This window comes from Paramormyrops kingsleyae, chromosome 15 (assembly GCF_048594095.1).
Source record: "Paramormyrops kingsleyae isolate MSU_618 chromosome 15, PKINGS_0.4, whole genome shotgun sequence".
In the NCBI taxonomy this organism is placed as follows: domain Eukaryota; kingdom Metazoa; phylum Chordata; class Actinopteri; order Osteoglossiformes; family Mormyridae; genus Paramormyrops; species Paramormyrops kingsleyae.
In genome coordinates this window covers 27,018,347-27,040,333 of record NC_132811.1, presented here as the reverse complement: position 1 = coordinate 27,040,333, position 21,987 = coordinate 27,018,347, and the positions used below count along the sequence as shown (strand labels likewise).

Here is a 21,987-nt window from a genome sequence, read left to right as displayed (position 1 = left end):
ATGTTAATTGTGGCTGGTCGTTGGTTACAGCCAGTGATAGGGAGACCCTTCCCCACTATTTATAAGTAGTTTGGGACCATATTGGTTTCCAAATAAATTAAACCAACACTGAAGAAAGAGTTGCTGATAAGAACAAGTCTGTTATTTGGCTCTATTATACCAAACCGACACATGTTGCTGGAAACACATCAAACATGCTAACTCATCATCCAAGTGTGTGTATGACTGAAACAAGACAGAAACAGCCTCTGCAAGTTAGCCCCCCATGGCATTTAAAGCAATTTTGTCAGGAAATTCAGACCAGGCTTAAAATACAATTAAGTCTATGGAGGATGTTCATCACAGCCTCTGCAGGCACACTGCAAAAGATGCTTGGCTTAGTGAACAGGATTACTGTATTTGATTTTATTACTCTACTTTCAACCCTCTATTTACTTTCCATTTTTGAATGTTTTTCTATCCGTTTGATTTTAGCCTTATTACCAGGGATTGACATAATTGGTACGCAAGTATGCAATCGCCTTTAAAACCAATATGTGCTGCAATTACCTTTAAAACCAATATGTGCTGCAATAGATTCATGTAACAGCATGAAATAGTATGTATTTTATGTGAATATATGTACGCATTTGCGGTGTTGCATTAATCGATTGCCGCACGTATCGCTTTTAAAGGTGAATGCGTACTTGAGTACCAGTTATGTCAATCCCGGCTTATTACATGGTATGTACATAAGTTAGCCACATATGCTGTATGTTTTTGTTTTCAGGACATTCTGCGCTGCTCAGATATGTAATAATTTGATGTGTAAATGTTGACTTAGTCTTGATATTATGCTTTTTATGAGCAAAAACTACTTGCGCCTATTGATATTTCTCAATTTTTCCTCTCATCTAATATAAAAATTTGCGGGGGGGTATCACGTGGCTTCGGTACAAGATGGCTGCCTGAGTTAAAGGCTCCATGAAACTCAATGTAACTATAATTTTAAAAACCCCTAAACTGATTGTAAACCCAAAGGCTGCTCATCGTTTGTATGTCTACCACCTCAGAGATTAAACAGTGTGACATTTTCACAAGAAAGTGTAAGACTGCCACGGAAAAACTGAAACCACAAACTTCTGAAACGGGCTTGGCTAACATGGTGGATGTGATAAGTATTCTGGCCAAGCTTAAATCATTGTGTTGGGAATTCAGCTCAAAATTAGAGAAACACATAGCGAAATGACAGATATACACTAGCGAAATGAATCAGCGAAGCACAGCTTGAAACCAAGCTAGAAAATACCATGTCTACATTAGCGGCAGCGACCAAACAGGTAGCATACCAGGAGCCCAAGACTGACGACTTGGAAAATCTTGTGCAAAGAAAGAACCTTTGACTCAAAGCGGGAGCCGAGGGCTCGTGTCCTGTCCTGGACTTACAGTAATAAACTCCATGCTTCCACACTGCAATTCCAAAGGGCTTGGAATGCCCTTGGGCAAATCTTTCATGTTGGCTCCACCAAAGCCAAACCGGCACAGTGCTTATTTGATTTCTCAAGTTACAGGAGGAGTCAATATTTTGCTCCTCTAGGAATCGCAAAATCTCCCATGATGGGGTGAGGCTATACCTGTACTTCCCTGAGGACCGTTCATCGAAAACTATCCAGCAGCAGTGTGAGATTAACACTTTAGGAAAAGCTTTTGATAGGTATAGGCATTTACCACTGCTTTCAACCTCAGCCTTGCAAGCTGAAGATCCTCCATGAGGGAAGAATACTTCTTTTTTCTTCTCTGAAGGAAGCAGAGTTATTCTACACGAGAATCTATCTAAAAGTTGGATAATTGAATTGGACATTTTTCAGGTTGAACTTTCAGTATGACACTGGTGAGACTTCCCTTATCGCTCTGCCACCAAGGTCCTTTGAATGTGGGGTTTACCTAATTATTATTTTTTTGGATGTTAACTGAAGCCTATTGAATAGTATTTTTGGATTTAAACAGTGAACTACTGTATGCACGGCTCTACAGTTTTTTGCGTATTCATAAAGTATGTGCAGCATCCAAATATAACAATTACATAGCACTACTTAAAGCTAGGGGACTTAAAAACTGTTTGTACATTGTGTCTGCACGAGAGGTTGTGCTGTGGCTGACAGTTGCCCACAGTTAATTGGAAACTCATGTCTCTTATTATGCCTTGTCGTTTGGGGACATGGCTTGTGCCTGGGGGGTGGGGTGGGTATGGAATGTACTTTTTTTCTCTTTCCTATCATTTTGAATATGATGGCTGTCAGTTTAATGTTTAAGTTAATATGCCAGGTTTACTTAATGTGATTACATGGAATATAAAAGGGTTAGGCCATCCAATCAAATAGAAAAGGGTCCTTACATTCCTTAAAAAAGAACGAGCTGTAGTGATGTAGTGCCGCTGCAAGAAACTTGCTTATCTAACGTAGAGCATCAAAAACTGAAGAGAGTCTGGGTTGGCTAGGCCTATTTTTCAAGCTTTACTACACAAAAAGGGGCACTGTCATAGTTATGCATAAAAATCTCCCCTTTCTACTTACAGACCAACATATTGATGAGGAAGGAAGGATTGTACTGATTCATGGAGTGCTATATGGGCAGGAGATTACTTTCCTGAATATTTATTCTCCAAACAATGATTCCCCCAATGTTATGACTAACACCATTTCTTTTTTTCTGTCAGTATTTTTCATCTTGGTGGATAATAACTGGGGATTTTAATTGTTGTATAGATGGGACTTGTGAGGGGTCTGCTCCGTCCCACTCCAGTTATGTCTTCTAAAGCATTGCCATTAGCAATGGCAGATGTTGGTTAAGTGGATGTATGGAGGGAACTTACTCCCGGTAAACTGTAAACTGGATGGATTTAAAGAACAAAACTGTTGAAGAAACACAATTTTTTTAAAAGCACATTGTTGCAAGTGTTGGAGCAGCACTCCTCCAGGTCCGTTGATGAGAAGAGATTCACACCAGAGACGAAGAGTAGTTGCAAGTCACAAGTTTATTCCTTACACAGGAATAAACTTGATCTGGGAGCCGCACTCTAACACACCTTCAGCATGTACAAGAGGAAGCTCATCAATACTTATCGGCTCTGTCCTTTTATAGCCCCTTCGGGGCGTCCCCACCTCTCTTGGTATTTTTCCATCCGCGTGACAACAACATATTTTGACATTTGCTCCGGTTAGTACATGTCCCCCCACCCGGCATTTTGTCACATAAGCGCTTTGCACCCCCCACTTTGTTAAGCAAAGCCAGCTTACCCTCTCTGGAACTTAGCAACAATGCACCATCTGTTTCCGTTTCACAACTGTCTGGGTCAAGGCCCCCTGCCCTGCCGGCACGCTGGTCAGTTCCTGTTTCAGTCAGCTACATTCTTTTAGAATTAACCCCTCACAAGTGCAAGAGGACTTCATACAGTACCTGTTTCCAGTAAGACTAAAGCTAGGAAACTGCAACCAAGGTGGTTTACTAAGGAAATTTAGAAATTAGTAGGAAAAGGGCTGTTTCACAAATGGAAATTAACTAATGAGCAGGAGTATCTAAGTCTACAAGTTGAGTTAAAAAATAACACAAGACTCGCAAAGAGGAACATAGAAAGGCAGATTGCATTGAAGGCTAAGGATGACATTATAAGTTTCTTCCAAAATTTTAACTCCAAAAGAGCTGTAAAAGCTGAAATCACTAATTTGCAGGATAGTATAAGAGCCTTATAATTGAAAATGAAATTGATATAGTAAATGAGTTTAATTATTATTTTACACGGGTGTTCACAGTAGAGGACATGAGTAACTTACCACCTTTTATTACAAATGCAGTGTTGTCTATGTCCAATATATGTATAACTGAGGTTGACATGGTACAAAGCATAGCTAAGCTCAAAATAAATAAATTGCAGGGCCCTGATGGCATCTTACCTATAGCATTAAAAGAGATGAGGGATATTATTAGCCACCCTTTACTATTTCAGAAATCCTTATCTGCCAGTGTGGTACCTTCTGATTGGAAGCATGTTAATATATGGTCCATATTCAAAAAAGGGGTAGAAGTAATCCAACAAACTATAAGCTAATCAGTTTAACTTGCATAACTGGAAAAGTAATGAAAGCTATGGAAGCACGTTTCGGGCACCTAGAGTAGAAAAAAAAACCCATTTATCTAAGAATTCTGACTTTTTATCTCGGAATTCTGACTTTTTTTATCTCGGAATTCTGACTTTTTATCTCTGACTGATTGGATGGTTCAATAACCCCTTGAACTTCCTGCCGAAGGCATCGCAAAATATCCCGCGTTGCTAAACGCGAGGAGGAGGAGGATCGAGGACACAACATGTAATAAGCATGGGACGTGTGCTTTCTACGCAAGAGAAAACAACGGTTATTTCTTAACTTCAGGTATAAGCGAGAGAACGGGAGCTTTATAGTTAGGAGGGTGCCGTGTAGAGAAAGATGATGCAGATATGGTTTTCTCCACTGGACAGAAGCATAGATCAATTAAAATCATTGTGTTAAAAAGGGATGAAACGTTTTAACATAAACCTAGTAGAGTGCATTAAGCCAGCATGTCCATAACAATTTCACGAAGTTTGAGGTATAAATCTACATTGGCGTACACCTCATCTACAACCTAAAGATTATTTTGTGATATAATGTCAGCGCATAAATAATAATTGTCCTTGTCACATGGAAAGTCTTTGAAGGCACACTCTTCCAGGCAGGTCTGAATTGAATCTTGATTCACTGGGTGAAGATAACTTGTCGTCCAATATAAATTTGGCCGGCCATTTTGAGCTTGACCGTTGTGTGATGATCGTATCCGGTGATTGTTCCAAGTCCAGCAAATCTCGTGAAGCTCCTCCTATTAAAACAAGGTTAACAGTCAGGAAGCAGGAGGTAGTTAGAGGCACAATGTCACAGTGGGCCTGTGTTCATAGTGGGGTACCACAGGGTTCAATTTTAGGACCAATATTGTTCCTGATTTACATGAATGATATTGACACCAATACATACACTAAACTGGTTAAATTTGCAGACGACACCAAGGTGGGTGGTGTACTGTAGCAGATACTGAACTAGCAGTACGGAGGCTACAATGGGATCTTGATTTAATTTGTGACTGGGCTCATACCTGGCAGTTGAAATTTAATGTGGATAAATGTAAGGTAATCCATGCAGGGAGCAGAAATAGAAAGTACAGATATTTTATGGGTTCCACTGAAATAAAGGTAGCTGATTATGAGAAAGACCTCAGTGTTTATGTTGGTGCTTCCATGTTACACTCTCGCCAGCTTGGGGAAGCAAAAAAAGCTAATAGGATGTTGAGTTATATCTCTAGGTTTGTGGAGTTTAAGTCGAGGAAGGTGATAGTAAGATTATACTGGTAAGACCCCACCTAGAATATTGTGTGCAGGTTTGGTCACCATACCTTAAAAAGGACATTGCTCCCTTGGAAAGGGTTTAACGTAGGGCTACAAGAATGATTCCTTATTTTAGAGGAATGTCTTATGAAGAGAGGTTGGCTGAGCTGAATCTGTTCAGCCTCAAGCAAAGGAAACTGATCCAGGTATATAAGATTCTAACAGGATGCTATTCAGCCAAATGGTTACTTCAATCAGTTTAAATACTAGAACTAGTGGCCACCAGTGGAAATTAGCAGGAGAACATTTTAAAATGGATTTGAGAAAGCACTTCTTTACACAGCGTGTAGTTAGAGTATGAGTAGTCTTGCTGTTTGTAGTGCAGTGGTTCCCAATCCTGTTCCTGGCGCCCCACGTGCCAGAATGTTTTCGTTCCAACCCTACCTTAATCAGGCTTATATGGTCCTTAATAGGCTAAAGCTGGTTACAGAACACACGCGGCATGCGCTGTGTGCGCCCCATTCAAAAAACAGCGGTGTCCGCTGAATGCGCTGTGCTTGCGCGGGGCTTCGGCGCAAAGAGTAGGTGTGGTTTTCATTTTGGCTCACGGTCAATAGCGATGATGTATATTTCGCATGCAAAAAGGTGGTATGCTTGTGTGATATAGCTCTGGGAACTCAGACACGGACAATATAAGTTTTTCCTCCATTTCGATTTCTGTGCCCGGTTCGGTGCCTTGTTTCTATTGATCGCGCAACAATGCGTCATAGCGCGCAGCGGTCAAAGTTCAACAAAGTTCATCTTTGACCACAGTGCTCGCACAAGCTCCCCGAGCGGCACGCGGCATGGAGCGCAGTGTAGTGTACGCCGCTTTCGGTCTGAAACCGGCTTTAGCCTATTCAGGACCATCTGAGTCTGATTAAGGTAGGCTTGGAACGAAAACATTCTGGCAGGTGGGGCGCCAGGAACAGGATTGAGAACCACTGGTGTAGTGCAAGCTAAAACCTTGGGTTCCTTTAAATCAAGAGCTAGATAAGATTTTAACAAGCTATTAGTTGAGTTCTCCCTAAATGAGCTAGACATGCATACTGGAAATTTAATTACTCTGTTCTCAAAAATGTAGAGGCCTACAACAAAATTAGAAGATGGTTTAAACAGTATAGGGAGGATAATGCAGCCTCAGATGTCCCACCAGCCACAACGTGGGATGCTGCTAGGGCAATTATAAGGGGTCATTTCATATCCTACTCCTCGACTAGGAAAAAATGCTCTTAAAACACAATCAACAATTAATAAAAGACCTTGCACTTTTGGAGCGAGAACACAAACAATATCCTTTACCTGAAAAATGGAGATACTTAAACTCAGACTTCATATAAATACCCATCCATCCATCCATCCATTAACTTCCGCTTGTCTGGGGTTCGGGTCACAGGGGTAGCAGCTTCAGGAGAGATACCCAGACCTCCCTCTTCCCAGTTACACCTCTACCAGCTCTTTGGGGGGGATGCCGAGGCGTTCCCAGGCCAGCTAAGAGATATAATCCTTCCAGCATGTCCTGGGTCTGCCCCGGGGCCTCCTCCCTGTAGGGCATGCATAGAAAACCTCTCCGGGTAGCCGCCCAGGAGGCATTCGCACCAGATGTCCAAACCACCTCAACTGGTTCCTTTCGACGTGGAAAGACACCCTGCGGAGAAACCTCATTTCAGCCACCTGTATTCGCAATCTCATTCTTTCGGTCATTACCCATAGCTCATGACCATAGGTGAGGGTAGGGACGAAGATGGACCAATAGATCGAGAGCTTTGCTTTCCGACTCAGTTTTTTCTTATCCACGACGAATCGGTTAAGCACCTGCAAAACTGTAGACGCCGCTCCGAATTCATCTGTCCAGCTCTCGATTTCTCCTACCCTCACTCATGAACAACACCCTGAGATACTTGAACTCCTCCACTTGAGGCAGTACCTCTTCCCTGACCTGAAGAGGGCAATCCACCCGTTTCCGGCTGAGAACCATGGTCTCGGACTTGGAGGTGCTAATCCTCACCCCCGCCACTTCGCACTCGGCTGTGAACCGCCCCAGAGCACACTGGAGATCCCCAGCAGATGAAGCCAACAGGACGACATTGTCCACAAAAAGCAGCGAGGCAATCCTGAGGCCACCAAACTGAACACCCTCAACACCCTGGCTGCACCTAGAAGTCCTGTCCATAAATACTATAAACAGGACCAATGACAAAGGGCAGCCCTGGCGGAGCCCCACCCTCACTGGAGACATGTCCGAATTATTACCGGCAATGCGGACCAAGCTTCTCCGTTCATACAGGGACCGAATCGCTCACAACAGTGGACCCTGGACCCCATACTCTTAAAGCACCCCCCACAGAGCACCTTGGGGAACCCGGTCGTAAGCCTTTTCCAAGTCCACAAAACACATGTAGACTGGATAGGCAAACTCCCAGGCCCCCTCCAGCACCCTCGCAAGGGTATAAAGCTGGTCCAGTATTCCATGGCCAGGATGAAAACCACATTGTTCCTCCTGAATCCGAGATTCAATCTCACCCTCCTCTCCAGTACCCCGGAATAGACTTTCCCAGGAAGGCTGAGAAGTGTGATCCCCCTGTAGTTGGAACACACCCTCCGGTCCCCCTTCTTAAATAAGGAGCCCACCACCCCGGTCTGCTAATCCAGCGGCACTGTCCCTGACCTCCACGCACTGTTGAGAAGGTGTGTCAGCCATGAGAGCCCCACAACATCCACAGCCTTTAGGTACTCCGGGTTGATCTCGGCCACCACGTAGCTCTTTAACCCTTGGGAGTCTGAGGCCTCTCAGCCACTTTCGGAGTAGTCTGACATGCCTTGACATTTTAAAATATTTCATCTATCTAAAAAACATTTATCCCAAAGTGCTTTTATTTAGCACAAACTCAGCACCAATAATCTGAGACCACTTAGAATGTTATTATTCTAATTTTTGTTATGCTTTTCAAAAACCCATTTTCCGACATGCTGAGCAATTGTAAAAAATCACATTATAGACATTTCTAGCCAAGACTTTTGAGCTCTGAAGTTTATAGACACAGGGGTTGGCTACACATAGGTGAAAGAGACATTCTGAAATTTTATGTGGTTGTGATTAAAGTGTTTGAACTTTAGAGGGACACTTTTTCTCAAAGTCAGTGGCCTGCACAATGAATATTGATGAGATAGGTGTCCCCACACCTGTAGCAGTTTGCATACTGTCAATGGCCCATCAGTCTGGAATGTCACTGCATCCCACACCCATCACTTTGTAAAGGTAGTTTGAAACGCAAGAAAAGTACCAACAATAAAATAATTTTCACAGTTTATTGTTATATGGAATGAAAAATTGTGACCATATAAATATGATGGAAACAAAATAATTCACTATTATTAACACTCTGGGGACGAGGGCATCGTCAACCGCGTATCTTTCTTGTGTATTTCAGTTTATATCTTGCTGAAATCATTATGTAGAATCATTAAAAAAGTACTGACTAAATCCATAATCTGTCTTCTTTTCAAAACTTCCATTGTTGGAAGTATTAAAGTTTTTAAAATTAGGTTAAATCGGCAAAAAAGCAAACCACGTCACCTTTCTTTGGTTTACCCGCATCGGGGGTGTATAGTACCACTCTCAGCTGAAGATCGCTATTCACATTCTAATTAGACTGGGTTTGAACTGGCAACCTTATGATTACAGGCATACAGGCTTAGCCCACTGAGCCATGAACACAGGTATGAGATTCAGTGCTGAAAGTGGCAACACTGGCGCAAAGCTTCAGCGGCAGAGACATATCCGTGTGCTATATTGTAGCCGATCAGTGTAAACACTACCCAGACATGTGCTCTTGTTTATTTCAATCACAATGTCTTTATAAGTTGAATTACTTACCATTGTCCTTCTGCGGCCGGTGTTCTCTCGAGTTGAGCTACTTTGTCGAGGTAAAGTACCGTAGTGCTAATCGATAGCCATAACCATAGCTTACCTCGACAAAGTAGCTCAACTTGACAGAACACCGGTACAGTCAACGTTAAATTAACTTAACTAGCAAGATAAGCTATGTTCTCTATTTAAACCAGGCTTATTTGGTGAGGTAAAATCGATCATGGTAATTTTTCAAGGAGATGAAAAATTCTCAAAATTCTCATTTTATCATGAATAAATTGTGCCTTTCTGAAATTAATTTACCACTTAGCCTTTGTGGTTTGTTATTAGGCTAATGTTAACGCATAAGAAGGTCTAATGTTATGCTCTGAAAAAACATTACTATAAGTGAAAGCTATAGCGTAGGGCTGGGCAATATCATATCGTCCAGCCCTACTATAGGGGCAACGTAAAAACAAACTAGCTAGCAAATAATAAGCCATATTATTTGCATTTTAGTGGTATTGATTCTGCATTCCACAATTTCATATTTTTTTAGAAGCTTCATCTGATACTGTTTTGTTAAATATAGATAAGATTTTATTCACAGACACACTATGAGGAAAAGGAAAGATGGAGATGTCAGACACTTTTTTGGTGGTAAAAGAAGAGTAAGTAGGAAATATTAGTGTTAAGAGCTACAGAACATTACACTAAAAGTATAGGTGCAGTTTTGCAAACTGTTCATGTGTATGAAGGAAAGTGGTGGTCAGCAGAAGGCAGGAGAGGCACAGGAGCAGGCAGCGGGGAGATGGCAGGATGAGGACAGTGTGCAGGACAGTGAGCAGGAAGATGGCAGGATCAGGACAGCGCCCAGGCAGCAGGGAGATGGCAGGATCAGGACAGTGAGCAGGCAGCAGGAAGATGGCAGGATCAGGACAGCGCGCAGGACCAAGAGATGAGTTAAATTAGGCTGTACTTTAAGATCTACTGTATCATCAAGACAGATATTAGCCTAATAGGCAAATATTTATTTCTGAAGGCTGTTGGAGCTGGGGGGACTGAGAGGGCAGGAATAACACCAGACTGCTGGACCAGACCAGGCTATTACCTTTACTAGTATACTTCTTCTAGGATAATTTCTAGGAGTTATCAAAACCAAATTCTTTTGGATAGGGATAAGGATAATGAGATCTTCTGTATTGATTCTCATTTTGTTGTATATCCAGACCATGACCGTGTGTTGCATACATGTTAGTAAACACCCCTAGCACATCTTGCACTCTTAACATTGATCCTGGTGGCGACTATTCGTATTCACGCGGTAGCGGACCATAATGGTCATAGAAGTGTTATGAAGGCAGTACCCCCCAATCATGGAGGGGTAATTCGCACTCTGCCTCCCAGCACCCTCGGGCTCTGTGCCCTCAGATGTCTCAAAGGCCGTGTGCGTAGATGTATCAGAGGCAGGGTTGAGGAGGTCCTCAAAGTATTCCTTCCACCTCCAGGTGATGTCCCCGGGTGAGGTCAACAGCACCCCCTCCCCACTATAAATAGTAGGAACCACGAGCTGCTTCCCCCTCCTGATATTCCGGATGGCTTGCCAGAACCTTTTTGAGGCCGACCGAAAGTCACTTTCCATGGCCTCACCAAACTCCTCCCACGCCTGGGTTTTTGCTTCCGCAACCGGCTGAGCCGCGTTCCGCCTGGCCAGCCGGTACCCGTCAGATGCTTCCGGAGACCCCATGGCTAATAATTCCCGGTAAGCCTCCTTCTTCAGCTTGACAGCCCCCCTTACCTCTGGTGTCCACCATTGGGTACGAGGGTTACCGCAACGACTGGCACTGACCACCCTGCAGCCACAGCTCTGTATGGCCACTTCCACAATGGAGGTCCGGAACAGTGTCCATTCAGACTCAATGTCCCCAACCTCCCATGGTATGCAGTCGGAATTCTGCCGGAGGTGCGAGTTAAAGCTCCGGTGAACAGGAGCCTCTGCCAGACGTTCCCAGCAGACCCTCACTATGCGCTTGGGCCTACCAGGTCTGATTGGCATAACTTCGAGTATGATATTGCTTTTATAAACATTTCATCAAGTAGCATTTATAAGCTAACAGTAATAAGATACAGCATATTTTGTTTATTTATTTATACATTTAAAGGACTCCACAAAAAAATTGTTCCCACAACGTCAGTGAAAGTGGGATGGGCTATCGTGTTCAAACCTTCCACATTCACATAGTTTATGATCCACTGGATAGACACAGACATAAGTTTTAGAGCCTAATGCTAAATGTTTATCACTATTGTTTTTCCGCTTCTATATGCAGTAATGGTGAAGTGAAATTTGAGAATTAAATTTTGAGTCGGCATTTTAGCCTCAAACAACAAACCAACGCTGTAGCACATCATTGTGTTTAGATGTAGGAGGTGTTTCAGTTACATGGTGGGTGCATTCTGGTTCAACTTTTTTGATGGAGCTCGACATCAAACATACATATACAAACTTCTGTGAATAAATATTAAGAAAATATCAGGTAATTGTCTTCTTAAAAAATGGAATGCTCTTTTTGTTATTTCTAGTAGAACTCCAGCCAATATTTCAGTATTTTCTATTCCTTATAGAAAGGCTTATAATAAATAAATTACGGAATAAATATTTTTTCCCAAGAAGACTAGTACATGGATCATTGTGGAAGTGAATATGCGCTTTGTTTCTATTCTAATGTGCATAATATCGATATTGTATGGGTTATGAGGGGTGCGTTTTGGTGGAAAGTGTTTAAAATATATGCCTCATTGCACACAGGATTATTCTGAAATATTTTAACTTGGATGAATAGATCCTGTAAATTCTCTCGATTTCAGTGATATGCAATTCATATCTGTGCATTATGCCTATTCAAAGTTACAAGCCTGAGATTAATGGGTGTGAAAATCAATGCATTTTGTGTTTGTCAGGTTCTAAGGGATAAGGGATCTTATTACCACTATACAAAAATATTATATGGATAAAAATCTACACCTGATGCACTAATCAAGTTGCCCTGAATATGTAGAAGTAGCAGTGGGTGGCAGAAGAGGGCCTAAAGAAAGTCTGCAGCAGCCATTTTTTTTAACACAGCCAACTTATTTAAACTTATTTCATGGATTTCTTTTGCAAACTTCCCAGCAATATTGTGCAGCTCAGTGGTTCTCAGGCTGTGTGGCGTAACATGAAATGTATCGTGGGAGAATTTAATTAAAGTTGGGCTTGTAATAAAGATTTTTTTGGAGAGGTGAGAGGTGGGAGTGTGTAGGGCTTAGGTATTATGGGTACCATGGTAATATTTTCATTATACAGATTTATCATGGGGATACCCCCCCCCCCCCACATACATGAAAGAGGCATCGGAGAGGTATGAGGAATGTGTAGGGTAGACTTGGGAAGTATTACAGTAACATTTTCAGTTTACTGTGAGATTTTCATTCAGTATGGACTGCATGATGTCAATAAAAATTAGATTAGTGCTCAACCCTTCTGTTGGGGGGCTAGAAATAGATGCTGGGGTGTGTGGAAGGGATTAGTAATTAGATGGGGGTAGGGGTAATGAGACTGTCCAGGGAATTAATTTTTTTCTGTATTAGATTAGATTAGATTCGATTCAATTTTAATGCAATTTCCCCAAAAATCAAGTACTCAGACAATGAAATGCAGTTTGGAATTTAATCCTAAAGTACAAAACGTGCTAGAAATATCTGTATAATATATGTGAGAATTTCCTCAGTAGAAAATATGCAACTATACATGGTTATACATGATGTGGTATAAATGGGTATACAGTATATAGCAATAAACAGAATATAAATTTGTGCTGTCAAGGTTAATGCATTAACGCTTGTGATTAATCCGGAAACCTTAATGCATTATTTTGTTTTTAACGCAAATTAATCCTCTGGAGTCCACGATCCTGCCTGCGGGATAAAACAGAAATCTTGCCAATCTATCTAAAAAAACTCTGCAAGTTTTGTCTTAAATAAAAAAAAACACCCCAAAAACCTTGAACAGTCCACTTAAATAAAAAAAAACTATGCAAAATGCTAGTAACTAAGTTGTTCTTTTAGCAGTTTTCACTACCTTTATGGGACTTTTTTGCAAGTTAAGACTATTTTTGCAGCCATCACGCTTGTATAATTCATATAAATGATTCAGCTTGTGTTTTCTGTTTGTTCAACAATGTATTCAAAGATAAAATTAAAAAATAAAAGCAGAGCAGGAATATGTTTCCCAAAAGCATGGTTATTCATTACGTTAGCGATTCACAATTGGATCCATGCCACTGAATCGTTTAAACTATCAAAACCAAGATACTATATTAAAAAACATATGATTCCTCTTACCAGTTTGTCATGTATTTCTTTGTTCCAATAGCATACATGTATTTGTTTCATTTTCCAAGAAATACAAACAAATAGCATACTACCATTTTAAATTTGTGATAATCATGACTAATCACAGTTTATTATTGTGATTAACTGGATTAACTTTTTAAATCAACACCAAAAATATGAATATTTTTATACATAAAGGATACAAATATAAACTAATATAAATTTAAATAATATATATGTAAAACATGGATATTAAGACATACACAACAAAATACAGTTAGTCATCTAAATGGTGGGGGAAGATTGAGGAAATTGCCATGTAAGTGGAATATGCAATAAATGAACAGGTGTAACCTTAAAGTTATGTGTCATGACTAAGACTTAGAGTATTTGTTTTTACATTTCCAGATGATCCACCCAGTAATTCTAGAAACTGTAGAAGTTGGAGGCGTGGGAGGAGTAGGGATAAGATGGAGGGTTGGGGTGACAGGGCCATCAGAGGCATACATTGTCATTGCAACAGTTTTTTTATTTTACATATATATATATATACACACTCACCTAAAGGATTATTAGGAACACCATACTAATACGGTGTTTGACCCCCTTTCGCCTTCAGAACTGCCTTAATTCTACGGGCCATTGATTCAACAAGGTACTGAAAGCATTCTTTAGAAATGTTGGCCCATATTGATAGGATAGCATCTTGCAGTTGATGGAGATTTGTGGGATGCACATCCAGGGCATGAAGCTCCCGTTCCACCACATCCCAAAGATGCTCTATTGGGTTGAGATCTGGTGACTGTGGGGGCCATTTTAGTACAGTGAACTCATTGTCATGTTCAAGAAACCAATTTGAAATGATTTGAGCTTTGTGACATGGTGCATTATCCTGCTGGAAGTAGCCATCAGAGGATGGGTACATGGTGGTCATAAAGGGATGGACATGATCAGAAACAATGCTCAGGTAGGCCGTGGCATTTAAATGATGCCCAATTGGCACTAAGGGGCCTAAAGTGTGCCAAGAAAACATCCCCCACAACATTACACCACCACCGCCAGCCTGCACAGTGGTAACAAGGCATGATGGATCCATGTTCTCATTCTGTTTACGCCAAATTCTGACTCTACCATTTGAATGTCTCAACAGAAATCGAGACTTATCAGACCAGGCAACATTTTTCCAGTCTTCAACTGTCCAATTTTGGTGAGCTCGTGCAAATTGTAGCCTCTTTTTCCTATTTGTAGTGGAGATGAGTGGTACCCGGTGGGGTCTTCTGCTGTTGTAGCCCATCCGCCTCAAGGTTGTGCGTGTTGTGGCTTCACAAATGCTTTGCTGCATACCTCGGTTGTAACGAGTGGTTATTTCAGTCAAAGTTGCTCTTCTATCAGCTTGAATCAGTTGGCCCATTCTCCTCTGAACTCTAGCATCAACAAGGCATTTTCGCCCACAGGACTGCCGCATACTGGATGTTTTTCCCTTTGCACACCATTCTTTGTAAACCCTAGAAATGGTTGTGCGTGAAAATCCCAGTAACTGAGCAGATTGTGAAATACTCAGACCGGCCCGTCTGGCACCAACAACCATGCCACGCTCAAAATTGTTTTTCCCATTCTGACATTCAGTTTGGAGTTCAGGAGATTGTCTTGACCAGGACCACACCCCTAAATGCATTGAAGCAACTGCCATGTGATTGGTTGATTAGATAATTGCATTAATGAGAAATTGAACAGGTGTTCCTAATAATCCTTTAGGTGAGTGTATATTTTACGCAAATGAGCATCTCTTTGGTTCTGTTATTCATACTCATTGCCAGAGACATTGCCTTATGTTCAGTTTACAACTGTTCCTAATTCTCTTTGCAGTTTCAGTAACAGGTCTAAACAATCTCAAAGCAAATTCTGTTTCCCTGTTGTACTGAAATTGCACCAAACTGTGAACTCAAAACCCATGTGTGTACCGCACTGTGACTACTGTGTACCATTACAACTGTAGTAAATATTATTATATACCTTATATAAAGGTAAAGCTTTTAATTGAGCAATTTTTTAAAGCTGTATTGAGGGTTGTTGTCTCGCACTTGTAGCTGCGGATTTATGGTCATCCAACAATCAAGGTGTCGAGAAAGATGTGCACAGATGTTAATGGTATTACCACAATATTTTACCACGGAAAATCTTGCAGATGGCTCTACTCATGTCTATGTGTCTGTTTATTTTATAGAATCCAAAGTTTGCCCAAAATCCGGATTTAAACTGAGACAATGCTGGAAAAATCTCTTCACACGTTTGCTCATTTATGTTAGCACACACTTGCATGTGTCAGTTTTTTAACAAAATGTGTAACTTGGATGGATATTTAATAATTGATTTTTAACTTTTGTGGTAATCTAAAAATCACCACCTCAAAGAATCATGATTTGTAATTAAATCAATCCCCCCCACTTTTCATTGTGTTTATAATTATCTACAGATATAAAAGGACCTATAAAGTTCAGCAGGATATTTGTTACAGGGAAATCTGCGACACGGCACTTTCGAAGAAAACTCCCAGTAAGATTGCTCAGCACCAATGCTACATTTCATTATGATCTCACTGTCATGCACTTCAGGATATTTATTATTTAATATATTTAATTATTTAATATCTAATATTGATACCATTATCAACAAAATGTAACTTTTATAAAGCACACTTAACTCTTCAGAAATAAAAATGCATATTAATATAAGTACATGTTAATGTATTTAGTCTAAATAATCTGAGGGAAATATGAATAGACAGTTAAACCCACAGTAGATTGTGTTATTCCCATGTTATTGTTTAAATTAACCTTATTTTTCTTCACAGACAGAAGAACTCAGAGAAAGCAGTGAATGTGTGGACACATTTACTTCACTATTCACCTGACCCAGAAAAAAAGTTGTGAAAACAAATTACTAAAACAGAGAATAGTACCAATATAATGTACTCAGGCAGCATGGTGGCTCTACAGGTAGTGCTGTTGGCTCTGTGCAGTTTTCCCTGTTTGCTCAGGTTATCTCGTATAGTCCAAAAACATGTAGGTGAACTGATAGGAGTTGGGCTGCTAACTGCTATGTAGCTAAGGCACTGGGTTATAATGGGTATCATTATGAAGGGGGTCATTTAAGTAAACAATTTTGGGCCATTAGCAAACAGGAACCAAAATGCAAAGTGAAACTGTATGCCAGAAAATGAAATAGAAATCACAGAACGATACTAAACTGGAGTAGCAGGTCCTCAGAAACTTCTTAATGATTAGACAAGAGATGTTGACCACAATAAGCTTAGTTACACTAATAGCAAAAATTGGTGATTATACATTAGGATCATCTAAAGGTAGACGTGATCGTGACTAATGACCAGTTCTGCAGCAAGGAATTAGTGAATCTGTTTTATGAACTAAATTATTTATGGTGGAAAAATCATTTGTAAGCAGGCAAAAATGAGAGCTAGTTGTTTGGAAGATTAAAAATATATCACACTTCAGAAAACTAAATTACAGTTTTTTTTTTATTAAGGATTATTTGAATATTAAAAATCTCATTAATTGTGTACAAGTCTTGAATACTGGATATTCTGTAAAATGTGTTGTTGACATCAAATCTCAACCATTGCAATATGAAAAGCTCTTTAAGATACAGTGTGATCCTACATATTATACAGGTCTTATCGAAGTAGTATGTGTGGCCTTGTAAGACTTGCTTCTCACAAAGGACAAAATGAATTGCTGAGTCTTAGGGGGATATAGAAATAAAGTATTTATTTAAGTCAGTGTTCCTGTTTCTTCAGGAAACTTGTGAAGTTCTTTGATTTCCAGTGAATTTAGATTTCTCAGTATGAGAATTGACCTCCAGTTAGCCCCATCTGAAGTCCCAAAGGTTTCACTACTAGCTGCCTCCTTGAACATTTTAACTTTCTCCAGCTCCAGTGTCTCCAGTTTCAAGTTTTTGCCTCATGTTATAGTTAAATGAATGACAAAAAGAGTCCCATGATTGCATTTGAGGTCTACACACAGAGCAAAAGAAAGGCATTGAATTCTGGTTGTACAGTAAAGCAGTGGTGTGGAAAAAAATACATTCCTTAAAAGTTGAAAGAGTAGCATATGTTAAATATATAATAGTCCCCCCCCCAAGAAATCTGGCATATATTTGCACCACTCCCTCATGAACATCTTAAGATTTCTCTATTCTCTGTATGAGCATGTATGTTCTGTCTTGATCTGCCATTTGCTTTAAGGAAAAAAATTTAAAAATTCCAAAACTGATGTCAAAAGAAAAAAAAACTCTTTCTTCCTGATAAACCGAATTTCTGTGCAAGCTATCATGTAAAGTGTTTTTGTAGGTGATTATTTTAATAAAAAATTATAAAATGTATCCTTGTCTTCTTTTTACTGCAAATATGACAAAAATAGAACTGTAGTGGGGGTAAAACAAAAATATTTTATCCTGTCTTAATTTCATTATTAAATGTAATTATATTTTAATATTTATATTTAAATTTTGTTTATGCATTTTAATTGATATGTCACTTGTGTAACGTGTAATTAGCATTTTATTGTTTGCTTAATACAGGGGTGGGCAATCTTATCCACAAAGGGCCGGTGTGTATGTAGGTTTTTGGGATAACCTTTAGGTCAGCTGTTCAAACCCAGGTGTGAGGACTCTTAAGCCAATCAGTCCTCTAATTAGTGACCTAATTAGGGAGTTGCAGTGAAAACCTGCATAAACACCGGCACTTTGCGGATAAGATTGCCTACCCATGGCTTAATACTACTACAATTGCACAGCTTACAATTTTTTTACTTTGATAGAGTGAGATATTTAATGAATTCTTTGCAATTAAAAGCGTTACACAAGAATATAAATATAAATGGAGCCCTTTTGGTTTTACTCTAATTTTGCAACCTTTAAAAAAATCCTCAATTTTTTGTAGACAAATATAGAGCATATGCCTTTCAGATTTGGCTAAAAAAGTTACTTTTTTAATGCATTTCTTGTACAGGTGTGGCATATAAACACAATGAGCACCTCGATCACAACACAGGAGTTCCTTATTACTGTGACTGTGAATGGACAGTCTAAAATGTTCAGTTTTTGTTGAGCAACACAGAAGCCTCAGGTTTTGGACGATTATACCACTGGCGTGCCATTTACAGGGATACCAATTAGACATTTTATCAGTCATCAATGTCCATTACTATAAGCCTCCTCTCTGCTTTTGGCAGTACATCCAACCAGCTTCACAGTCACAAACCATGTGGCTGACATGTCACCCATTGGGCATTTTTGGGATGGTCTTGATCAAGGCACCAATATCGGATAATTTCATCCAGAAGTTGAACAGAATGATGACATACCACAGGTCATCAACAACCTTATCAACTCTAAGGAGACGTGTTGTGCTGCTACTGGAAAGTGATGGTCACACCAGATGCAAATTTTTTGCTATGACCCACCTTATTTCATTTTGTATATGTAAAAACGATGCAGGGGTGCCCAATCTTATCCAGATAGGGCCGCTGTGTCTGCGGGTTTTTGCTGCCACTTCCCATTTAGGTTACTAATTAGAGGATTGATTGGCTGAAGATTTGGACTTCCAATTATTTATTTCATTGTAACAGACTTGCAATGCAGTTTTTGAGCACTAAGTGTCTGTCTTCAGCCATTCAAAACTAAGCAACACCAAAGTATGATTTCAAGGGATGGTAAAATACACCGCTTTGCATCAGTGCACTGGCATATAAGTTCATGATGCGACTGCCCCGATTAACAAAGTATGCATCAGGTACAATTTGAAGGGACCAGGAGGGAACAGAGGCGGGACAGAGAGACAGGGAGCAAACACAGGGAAACCTTCCACAGGGGGAACCACATCAGGGGGCAAGGAGGCAAAGGGGGCACCAGGGAACCAAGGGGAACCCTGGCGGGCAGAAGATGGGAGCTGCAGGGGCCACAGGCGACCACAAAGGCCGGAGCCAGAAGGACCCTCAGCAACCGTGAGCCAGAGGGAACACTGAAGGGGGCGAGGAGGAAGGCAGAGGGACTGCAGGAGGAGGCGATGAGGGAGGTGAAGGGGACACTGGGGAAGGCAAGGAGGGAGCAGAAACAATGCCAGGCGAAGGCATAGCCACAGATGGCGAAGGCGCAGGCAACCGATGAGGTGCAGCTGGGGGAGCCGCAGGCGACTGACGAGGCGTTGGAGGCGGGACTGCAGGTGACGGATGAGTCCCCACAGGGGCCACCGCAGGCGACCGTCGAGCTGGAGCCAGGGGGACTGCAGGGGACCGCCGAGCAGGAGCCGGGGGAACCGCAGCCGACCGCCGAGCAGGAGCTGGGGGAACCCCAGGTGAGCCAGGGGGCAGGGCGGGCGGTACCCAACCCCGGCACAGGTATCCTCTCTCTCAGGCATTGGTGACTTGATGGTTAGGGAAGCGCACTTGTAATTGTAAGAACATGACTGTAATTGTAAGACTGAAGGTTCGAATCCCCGACCAGCAAGGCACCACTGAGGTACCCTGAGCAAGGTACTGCCCCTAAGCACTGCTCCCCGGGCGCTGAATTAGCTGTTCCCTGCTATGTCACATTTGTCACATATGTGTTAAATGTAGAGGACACATTTCGTTATTGCTGTGGAGTGTCAACAATGACAACTATCTACCATGACAGGGTCGTGACCCACCAGAAGGGTTCGTAAGAGCAGTAGTCAGGGAAATCCCTGAGGGGTCCCACTCGGTCCCCTTCTCCATCTCCACCAAGGGGGGAGGAGCGATAGACCGATGGTCCGGGACCTCCTTGAGGACAGGGACTGGGGGCATGGGAACTGGGACAGGAGCAGAGACCGGGGATCAGGAACCACGGGAACTGGAGCAGGGGGTTGCACCTCAGGGGTGGGCACCACCTCAGGGAAATGAGCAGCAGAGACCAAGGGCACCGCCTCTGGCGAAGCGGCGTCTCCTGCCAAGGAAGCTTGCCCCGTCCTCAAATGGAGCAGCTTCTTCAGGCTCTCCGCCATCTTCTCCAGCTCTCAAGGTGGGGAGGTTGGGGTGAAGGCAGTAAAATCCCCTTGAAGCCGTATATGGAGCGGGACAGCCTCTTGGAAGTCCCACACCGCTGGATCCCTCATCACCCACTAGTATAGACCCTGAAGGGCAAAGAACTGCCTGGCCAGGGTCTCGGACGCAGGTGAGGCAGCAGGGAGACGAGGCTTGGGCGTTGGAAGCGGGCAGACAAGCTTTGGGTCTGTGGTGAAGCGGCAGATCTCGGAAGGGCTTTCACATGAGGTAGATCATGGGGCGTGGCACACGGGAGGATTGGACAACCGGGGCATGACAGTTACCATAAACTAAAGCAGTATCTCGTTACAGTTGAAATAACCCATTCTCACAAAAAGTGTAATGGCTCAAACCACAAAAAATAAAAAAATTGGTACACTGTACATGGTTGTCATTGTACTGAGTATCAAAAATCATTATGAAATTGTCTAGCTTGCTTTTGTTAAATGATATTAAAAGCCGGAAAACTGAATATGGAGGCTATCATTTGATCTTTCAAATGATAGTTGTGTGTTAGAGACACCAGGGATGCTCTAGTATGTAATAGTACCAATGACACCTTCGTCACTCTGGAAATACTGCACAAGAGCTCTTGTTATAAATTTTGTTTGTTTTTTTTCTTTGCTGTTTTTTCTTTAAGTAAAAACTTTTTCTTTTCTAAAGATTTTCACTTACAAGCAAGTGTTTTTTATTTTGTTGTTTACGTCATTCACCTCCAGACTGTATTCACCATCACCCACCTCTCTTATAATATTGCACTCACAGCCAGGTTGGAACACCTAAAGTCAGGCTGTTACTGCGGATGCTGCTGCTGTGCGCACCTGGGCCAGCACCTCCCTCACCACGCCCCATGATATCACCAACATATAACAACAAATACAATGCCCTGCCTTGATGGGTGGGTCCTGTGCCTGGCCTGCTCTGTCCACTGGAGTTATCAAGTGGGAAGCAGCACACGGCCAGGATTGCATTAATATATAATTATTAGTAGAAACCCTATCCATTTATTAAAAAATGTAACTAATAATTTCTGATCAGTAATTTCATTCCCTTAATTCCCTCTCTCTAAAATGTTTCCCAACTGCACTCTGTAATTTACAGTTCTCCACTGCTGTCAGTGGCCTTTTCTCCAATTCTTTCGGCCATGTCTTGCATGAGTTGGAGGCGTGTGTACTGAAGCATCGTATCAAATCACACTGCATTGAAATAGAGGTGAATTGTGTCTTATTGCTACAGTAATTGTATCTTTAATGTAGAGCATCATTGGCAAGAAATCATAATGA

The 21,987-nt window shown here is 41.5% G+C and overlaps 1 protein-coding gene across 8 annotated transcripts in view; it reads left to right on the top strand.

Moving 5' to 3' along the window:
• The window catches only part of sned1 (sushi, nidogen and EGF-like domains 1), a 165,583-nt gene extending 147,557 nt beyond the window's left edge, over window positions 1-18,026 (top strand). For 7 of the 8 annotated variants that reach the window (XM_072699869.1, XM_072699870.1, XM_072699868.1 and 4 more), the window contains 2 exons: window positions 16,102-16,181; window positions 16,480-18,026. In XM_072699869.1, the coding sequence (XP_072555970.1) occupies window positions 16,102-16,181; window positions 16,480-16,505 (106 nt within the window). In that variant the 3' untranslated portion in view covers window positions 16,506-18,026. Of the gene's footprint in view, window positions 1-10,765; window positions 11,020-16,101; window positions 16,182-16,479 lie in introns of all 8 variants that reach the window. The other variant, XR_011982740.1, reaches the window with a different exon arrangement.
• Window positions 18,027-21,987: the final 3,961 nt, after the last annotated feature.